The 8,479-nt window shown below is 37.9% G+C and overlaps 1 protein-coding gene across 1 annotated transcript; it reads left to right on the top strand.

Annotated features, from left to right (window-relative positions):
* Positions 1-349: 349 nt before the first annotated feature.
* On the top strand, positions 350-1,504 carry LOC113286017. The gene is made up of 3 exons (XM_026534741.1): positions 350-713; positions 803-911; positions 1,061-1,504. Exons 1-3 carry the CDS (start codon positions 544-546, stop codon positions 1,382-1,384), a joined length of 603 nt encoding a protein of 200 aa, XP_026390526.1. The 5' UTR covers positions 350-543; the 3' UTR covers positions 1,385-1,504.
* The last annotated feature ends 6,975 nt before the right edge of the window (positions 1,505-8,479 follow it).

Genomic DNA, 8,479 nt, shown 5'->3' with positions numbered 1-8,479 from the left:
TCACCGCTAATATAACCGTCAGTATTCTCTTCTGCAAATTGGGTCACTGGATGTTCATACTTCATGGTGCCCCATAGTCCTATATTTACAGCACATGATTTCAATTACCAAAACTTCAAAATATCATGTTGACAAGTTGACTTTTTTTATGTCTTGGCTTTTCCAGAGTTGGATCCTTGCTTAATGCGGTAATCCTCTTTTTAAAAGTGCACATTATTTTAAATGATTTTATGATTGATTTCAAAGGTCTATGAAGGCAACTAATTCTACCACAACGAGTTAATTATATTAAGCGAGTTCTGTCATGAAACCAGACTTCGTCTATAAATATAAGTTCCTCATCTCATCCTCATTTCACATTAAAACTAAAACCAACCTACAGAGCTAAAGCCTTGAAAGGTAGAAGCATTCTGCATTGTTGAGAATTTGTGTAAGAGAAAGAGTTCACAAAGGAATTTACGAAGTGTTCCTATTTTGAGATAATCGTATTTCAATTTTGATCGGAGAAAGAAATTTTTTTTGTTAAAGTAAAGTGAGAGGATAATGGGAATTTTGCTAGAACAAAATGCAAGCGGTTCTGCTTTGCCATTGTTGTCTCTAAACCATGTGTCTTACCTTTGTAAGTCAGTTAAAGAATCATCCAAGTTTTATCAAGAAGTTCTGGGTTTTGTTCTCATTAGAAGACCTTCTTCTCTCAAATTTGAAGGAGCTTGGTAAGTTGTAATATAATTCACCATCATTTTTTTGTATTACAATTTACTTGGATTATAGTTTTGGTCTAATGAAATTATTGGATTTACAGGTTATTCAACTATGGAATTGGGATACACTTGTTACAGTGTAATTCCATTAATGATGTCCAACAAATGCCAGTAAAAATCAACCCCAAAGATAATCACATTTCATTCCAAGTAAGTCCTTTTCCTCAGATGTACACATTAATTGCAGTCCAGGAGAAACCCCACTCTGTCTTTCCTTTATAGAAGGCAGTATTAAGGGAAGAGTAGCACTTTGTTTGGAAATTAAAAGACTAATTATCTTCTATTTTGAATATTTGCAGTGTACCGATATTGAATTAGTAAAGAAGAGACTCCGAGAGATGGGGATGAAGTATGAAACCGCCCTCGTCGAAGAAGGTGGTGTTTTTGTTGATCAACTTTTCTTTCACGATCCAGATGGTTATATGATTGAAATCTGCAACTGTGACAACATTCCAATCATTCCATTATCTGCAAGTGCATGTCTCATTCGAAAGCCCCAATCTTACGTAGATGCTAAGAAGAGCAAGTTGTCTGCGGCTGGCACGAAACCACTTAATGCGGCAGAAATGGAGACGAGGATGATGGAAAACTTATTCGCCAACATGATTGATATTGCCATGTAGAGCCTTCAAATTCAACCCAACATTCATATCATCCCTTGGGAAAAAACAAAACAATTTTCTTATAATATCACGCTGTATTTAAAAATTTAATACACAATTCATATTTAATTATTCTTTGTAGCTTTCCGTGCATTTTTATTCGAAAATGTAAATTGTGTAAAAAATTTTTTTTTTGTAAATAAGATCTTTCATTGCAAAAAATTAAAGCTCCAAAAGAGCCTGACAAACAGAGGAAGTATAGTCGTGACAAAACTTTGGTAATTCTTTTCTTAATTTTATTCATGATACTTTCATAGATATTTATACATTACGGTTCTCAAAACTTACCTAAGACACTGATTTGAGACTTTCCTTATAAGTCTCACAATCATGACTTACATAAACAATCCTTTCCTAATATATATCACTTACCTTATCAGTCTCAAGTTCGTGACTGATATGGACAATATTCCATCTATACACTTACTTATCAGTCTCAAGTTCGTGACTGATATGGACAATACTTTCCATAGACTGACCACTACGGTCTTGGAAAGTATTACCACTTTCCTTAATACCCCCCCTCAAGACGGAGCATGCAGGTCACAAATGCCCATCTTGGACAAAGACCTTGAACTGAACTCGGCCTAATGCTTTGGTGAAGATATCCGCCAACTGTATTCCTGTGGGCGTATACGAGGGAGAAATAATTTTCTGTACTCTCGCATCCCTGACGATATGACAATCCACTTCTATATGTTTAGTTCTTTCGTGAAATACGGGATTCTGAGCAATATACAATGCCGACGACTATCACAAAGAAGACTCATTCCTGTGTATGACGAATTCCCAAATCACCTAGTAATGCTTCAACCACTTCAATTCACAAGTAGCTGCAGCCATAGATCTGTATTTGCTTCAGCTTCCGAGAAACTGTGTACTGCTTTTTAGTCTTCCAAGACACTGGTGAATCTCCAAGAAGCACAAACCATCCTGTCAACGATCGTCTAGTCAAAGGACAGCTTGCCCAATCAGAATCAACCATCCTTTCAAACTTAAACTACTATCAGAGCGCAACAAAATTCCTTGCCCAGGATTCTTTTTCAAATATCTAACTACCCGAAGTGCAGCTTCCCAATGTTCTTGTCTTGGATGCTGCATAAACTGTGACAAAATATGCACAGAATAAGCTAGATCCGGTCTAGTCACAGCCAGATAAATCAATCTTCCGATCAATCGTCGATACCTTTCTGCATCACTCAACAACGCCCTGTTGCTAAAGCCAAACGATGATTAGTTTCCATTGGAAACTCTGCTGGTTTTGCTCCTAATAACCCCGTCTCCATAATAATGTCTAATGCATATTTCCGCTGACAAACATAAATGCCTTGTTTACTGCGAGCTATCTCCAAGCCCAGAAAATATTTTAATTTTCCCAAATCTTTCATCTTGAAACACTGTCCCAAGTATGTTTTAAATTTATTTAGCTCCACTATATTATCTCCTGCAACAATCAAATCATCCACATACACCAAAACATTAAGTTGCACCTTTCCTTTTATCATAGTGAAGAGAGAATAGTCTGAATAAGATTGCCGAAAACCATAATTCTTCAAAGCTGTTGATAGTTTCGCAAACCAACAACGTGGAGCCTGTTTCAAACCATACAATGATTTCTTCATTCTACATACCATATTAGGATTGCCTTTCGCAAATCCAGGTGGTATTTTCATATACACCTCTTCCTCCAAATCTCCATGTAGAAACGCATTGTGTACATCCATCTGATGTACTTCCCAATTTTTAACAGCTGCAACAGCTAGAAAAGTGCGCACTGTTGTCATTTTTGCTACCGGTGCGAAGGTCTCTTTGTAGTCTAAGCCTTCCACCTGATGATTTCCAAAGATCACCAATCTTGCTTTTAAGCGAACCAAATTCCCATTTTCATCATACTTCTCTGTATATATCCATTTACTTCCTAGTGCTCTCTTGCCCTCCGGCAATTCTTGCAAAACCCAGGTATCTTGTTCTTCTAGTGCTCGTATTTCTTCTTCCATTGCTTTCCGCCATCCTGGATGTCTCATTGCTTCTTTAAAATTGCGAGGTGCTGAACTCGCAGTTATAGCTGCAAGAAATTTCTTATATGGTGTAGAAAATTTTTCACAACTAACATAATATGTCAAAGGATACGGCGTACCTGAGGAGGATGATTGTGATGTATGAAGATGAGATGGACCATTTTCTCTAGTGGTGTGCGTCACAAAACCCTTAAGCCTACTCGATGGAATTTTCATACGCTTTCCTTTACCCATATCACCTTCTACAGCAACACTATTACCCGGACTGACTGCTTCAGCAGATCTCTCTTGGACTGCTACACGTTCTTCTTCCGTCGCAGTCATATCTTGAACTATTTCACCATCTCCGTTTGTCGCAGTTGCATCAGGTATGCCGACAGCGTCTCCTGCTGTTGCTGTTATGCCTACAGCGTCTCCTGCTGTTGCTGTTACGCTGGTACTGCCACACTCTCACTCCCTGTCGCTGTTGCTGTTTCTGTTACCTCTTCATCATCGCTCCAGTCAAACGCTCGATTCAATTGAGCAGTCTCAGCTGATACACCAATCCCCTCGGTCTCAATATAATGACCAGGCTGATCACTCTCGGTGCGAGTTGCAACTGTTGACTGCTGCACCACAGACGTTGCATTCTTATATGGGAAACTATTCTCATAAAACTGGACATCTCTTGACACTAAGAATTTTCTTTCATCCAAGTCATATACTTGCCATGCCTTTTTACCAAATGGATATCCAAGAAAAACACACCGCCTTCCTCTACTTGCAAATTTATCCCCTTTGTTATTTTGATCATGCACATAACACATGCATCCAAACACTTTCAACTGATTATACGGAGGTTGCTTTCCAAACAATATTTCATACGGCGTTTTATTTTCCATAATAGGTGTAGGGGTACGATTAATCAAATACGCAGCTGTCAATGCGCATTCTCCCCAAAACCGTATTGGCAAGTTGGCTTGAAATCTCAAAGCTCTTGCCACATTCAATATATGTTGATGCTTTCTCTCCACTCTTCCATTTTGTTGCGGAGTGCCTACACACGATGTTTCAAAAACTATCCCATTAGTCTTAAAATATCCACACAATGAATTAAACTCAGTACCATTATCACTTCTAACAATTTTGATATCTTTATCAAATTGTCGTTTCACAAGAGCTATGAAATCAAGAAACGTTCGTTCAACTGCAGTTTTATTTTGAAGCAAATGAATCCACACACCTCTTGAAAAATCATCTACTATTGTTAAAAAATACTGTGCTCCACAAGACGATGTAGCCCTATAAGGACCCCATAGATCTATATGAATCAATTCAAAAATACAACTGGCTTTACTTATACTACTAGCAAAACTACTTCTATGTTGTTTCGCTCTTGGGCAAATATCACAAACTTCATTATGCTTCTTCAATCTACTCATACCCGGCAACCTTTGCAATACTTTTTCTGATGGATGTCCCATTCGTCGATGCCACAGCTCGTATGATGCTCCACTGACTGCCATAACTTCAACTTGAGGCACACCACAGAAAATGTATAGTCCACCTTGTCGTTCACCCATTCCAATCACCTTCCTCGTCAACCGGTCCTGTATAAGACACAAACTGTTAGTACATTGTACCGTACATACTAATTCATCAATAAGTTGTGTGACAGAAATTAGGTTACAGGTTATTTGAGGCACATAAAGCACATTATCAAGTCTCAAACCGCCCTGCAGAATAATAGTCCCTATTTTCTCAGATTGTGCATATTTCCCATCTGGAAGTCCAACAGTACACTTCACAATATCTTTCACATCAATCATGTCATCTCTTCTACACGTGACATGATTTGTAGCTCCCGTGTCAATAATCCAATTCGGTTTAGTTTGCTTACCTTGCAGTTGGGACGTATTTTTCTTTGCATTCAAAAACTCAAGCACCTGTCTGAGCTGTGTTGCGGTTACTCCCATCAAATCTGAGCCGTCTGAGGAATATGTGTTATTTGACTGCTTTGTCTCTGATATATTTAGATTATGTGCTCGAACCTGATTTCCCGTTCCTTGTCCTCTACCTCCTCTTCCATTCGCAAAACCACCACGTCCTCTACCACCAGTTCTTCCACCTCTAACATATCCTCTTCCACTTCTCGGTTTATCTCCCCACCATTCAGGGTATCCAATAAGCTGAAAACAACCTTCATCCGAGTGTTCTTGTCTGCTACAGTGCTTGCAATATTTATTTGGATCATAAGTGTTATTGAGAGGACGTTGATCAAATTGTACCTTGAACGCCATCACATTGTCATGAACTTCCGGTGTGGCGGATACATCTCCTTTCCTAAGACGTTCCGAGTTTATCATTGTTTGATATGCTACATCTATTGAAGGTAGTGGATCTCTTGCCAACAATTGTTCACGCAAGGAACCATAGACAGCATCTAGTCCAATTAAGAAATAATGTAATAAATCTTCTTCTCTCAAAGTACTAACCTGTGTTGCAATATCACATTCGCACTTGCCACACTTGCACGTTGGTACCTTCATATATGTGATCATCTCATCTCATATCTTATTCAATCTTCCAAAATAAGCAACCACACTTTCTGTTTGCTTTTGTTTACATTCACTTAAAGATGTCTTCAGCTGGCATGTCCGTGTTCCACTTACAACACAAAACCGTCTCTTCAAGTGGTTCCATAACAAGTTAGCATCATCAAAGTCTCCCAAACTGGATCTAAGTGACGGCTCCAATGTGTTGCTGATCCAAGAAACAAGCATCGACTGAATTGCCACCCATTCTTCCAACTGTTCGCTTTCTTTCGGTTCTTTGATTGTTCCATCAATGACACCAAACTTCCTCTTAGCTATTAATGATCTTCTTATGGCTCTAGCCCATTCATCATAGTTATGTCCTTTTAGAACAACCGATGTGATAATTATACCTGGACCATCACTTGATCCTAGATGATATACTGGATTCTTCTTTTGCGTATCATATTCTATATTCTTGTCTTTGCTTGATTCTTCATCACCACCCATTCTTCTTTTCTCTTTTTTTTTTTTTTTTTTTTTTTTTCAATCAACTGGCTCGTGATGCCATGACAAAACTTTGGTAATTCTTTTCTTAATTTTATTCATGATACTTTCATAGATATTTATACATTACGGTTCTCAAAACTTACCTAAGACACTGATTTGAGACTTTCCTTATAAGTCTCACAATCATGACTTACATAAACAATCCTTTCCTAATATATATCACTTACCTTATCAGTCTCAAGTTCGTGACTGATATGGACAATACTTTCCATATATACCACTTACCTTATCAGTCTCAAGTTCGTGACTGATATGGACAATACTTTCCATAGACTGACCACTACGGTCTTGGAAAGTATTACCACTTTCCTTAATAAGTCGGATGTTCTGATATTAGATCTATCTACTGAGAATTGTTGTTGGATATAAATAGTGGGAAGATTCTCCTATACAACAGTTGTTGTCAAGGTTCGAGCAGATTTCGTTAGAATGTCCGCCGCATTGTTTTCTAATCCAGGAACTGTATAAAATCCCAAAAAATTATTACATAAGTTAACCAATATATTGGCCTCCTGTAAAAAAGTTTTAGACCGCCAAGAAATATCAGATGTTTTGCCTTGAAGATGGTTGAACAAGCTACCGCAGTCCCCTTCTATGTTAAAATTCTCTAAATTCTTCTCTTTCGCCCAAATAGCAGCTTGTAACACTCCTAGAGATTCCGCTTCTTGTGGGTCTGATGTTGTTGCCTGCCCTGCTTTCCCTCCTCATGTGTTGCCTGCATCATCTTAAAATTATAGCATAACCAGAAGATAAAGTGTTAGAAATCCAAGCTACATCCACATTAATTTTCAGTGTATCTTTGGAGGGTGCCTGCCAAGTTTGTGAAGAGGTTTTCCTATTTTGTTTCTTGGGCTTGTCCCGTGTCTTCTTTTTTTTTGACCAGAAAGCAATATATCCTTGAATTTCTAGAGCTAAGAAATTAGAAGGAGTTGTTTTATTCTCAAAGACTCTATCACACCTTTCCTTCCAAATAAACCACATTTTAGTGAGCATTAATTCTAAAGAAATTTGTTTCTTGGGATAAATAATCCATTCTTTGCAAATATCCAGTAAGGACCAGGAAGGATCTATATTCGGAGAGCTAGGATTTGGAGATGAGTTCCAAACCTCTTTAGCATAAGGACAATGCAATAGAAGATGTTATGTGGTTTCTGTTAGAGCACTGCTCGGTCGAACTCGCAAGCGTTGCTATCTCAAGCTTGGTTGTCAATGTTAGTGATCAAAACTATAAGTCTTGATCTCTAGTCTACTTATAGTGATGTCTCAGACTATGATAGATTGTGTAGTTGAACATTAGACTTTACGGCATTCATCAATTGAAGACGAAGAACTACTAAGGCGATCTTTTGGAACTTCATCAACAAAAAGGTATGTGGAGACTAAAACTCATCTATCACTTGGAAAGTCTATCTCTACTCTATCTCCTATATTGAGACATAAGTCGTATTACTATATGGTTTTCGTATATGCACATTGAGATTTCGAGCTGAGTTTAACTCGCTTACATATTTCTTGAAATATGTGTTGGTAAGATTTCGCTTCAACCAAGTTCATCTTATATTCTTGACGAAAGTCAAAAGATGATCATATGAAAATTTCCGAGTAACATCTTACATGGTTTGTGTGATATAATAATTTGGTGTAGACTTGGAATGTTTCGTTATGATTATTTCAATATCTTGAAAATTTCTTTGATGCTAATAGTGTGTGAAAACGGCTATTTTCATCCTCTAAGAAAGTTTCAATGATTGAAATAAGAGTTTAGAGCACTTAACCAACGTTGGATTACAAGCATGTTGTGCACTCTTGAATAGATGTGATCCATATCCGGGAACCATAGTATGCATACCCATATACGTACCTGTTGGTTTGAGAAGTCCGGGAACCTAAGTGCGCGTACTCGTACACATACTGGCATAAGGTTCATGTACGGAAAATTCTGCTGGATTTGGAGG

This window comes from Papaver somniferum, chromosome 6, assembly GCF_003573695.1.
Source record: "Papaver somniferum cultivar HN1 chromosome 6, ASM357369v1, whole genome shotgun sequence".
Classification (NCBI taxonomy): Eukaryota; Viridiplantae; Streptophyta; class Magnoliopsida; order Ranunculales; family Papaveraceae; genus Papaver; species Papaver somniferum.
The sequence above is the reverse complement of the archived record's forward strand: the minus strand, read 5'-3'. Positions and strand labels throughout refer to the sequence as shown.

What these genes read in the sequence shown, in the direction of transcription:
- LOC113286017 (XM_026534741.1), top strand. Translation starts at nt 544, where the DNA reads ATGGGAATTTTGCTAGAACAAAATGCAAGCGGTTCTGCTTTGCCATTG. An exon ending in CTCAAATTTGAAGGAGCTTG is followed by an intron (nt 714 to 802) that starts GTAAGTTGTAAT and finishes TTGGATTTACAG; the next exon opens with GTTATTCAACTATGGAATTG. An exon ending in ATAATCACATTTCATTCCAA is followed by an intron (nt 912 to 1,060) that starts GTAAGTCCTTTT and finishes GAATATTTGCAG; the next exon opens with TGTACCGATATTGAATTAGT.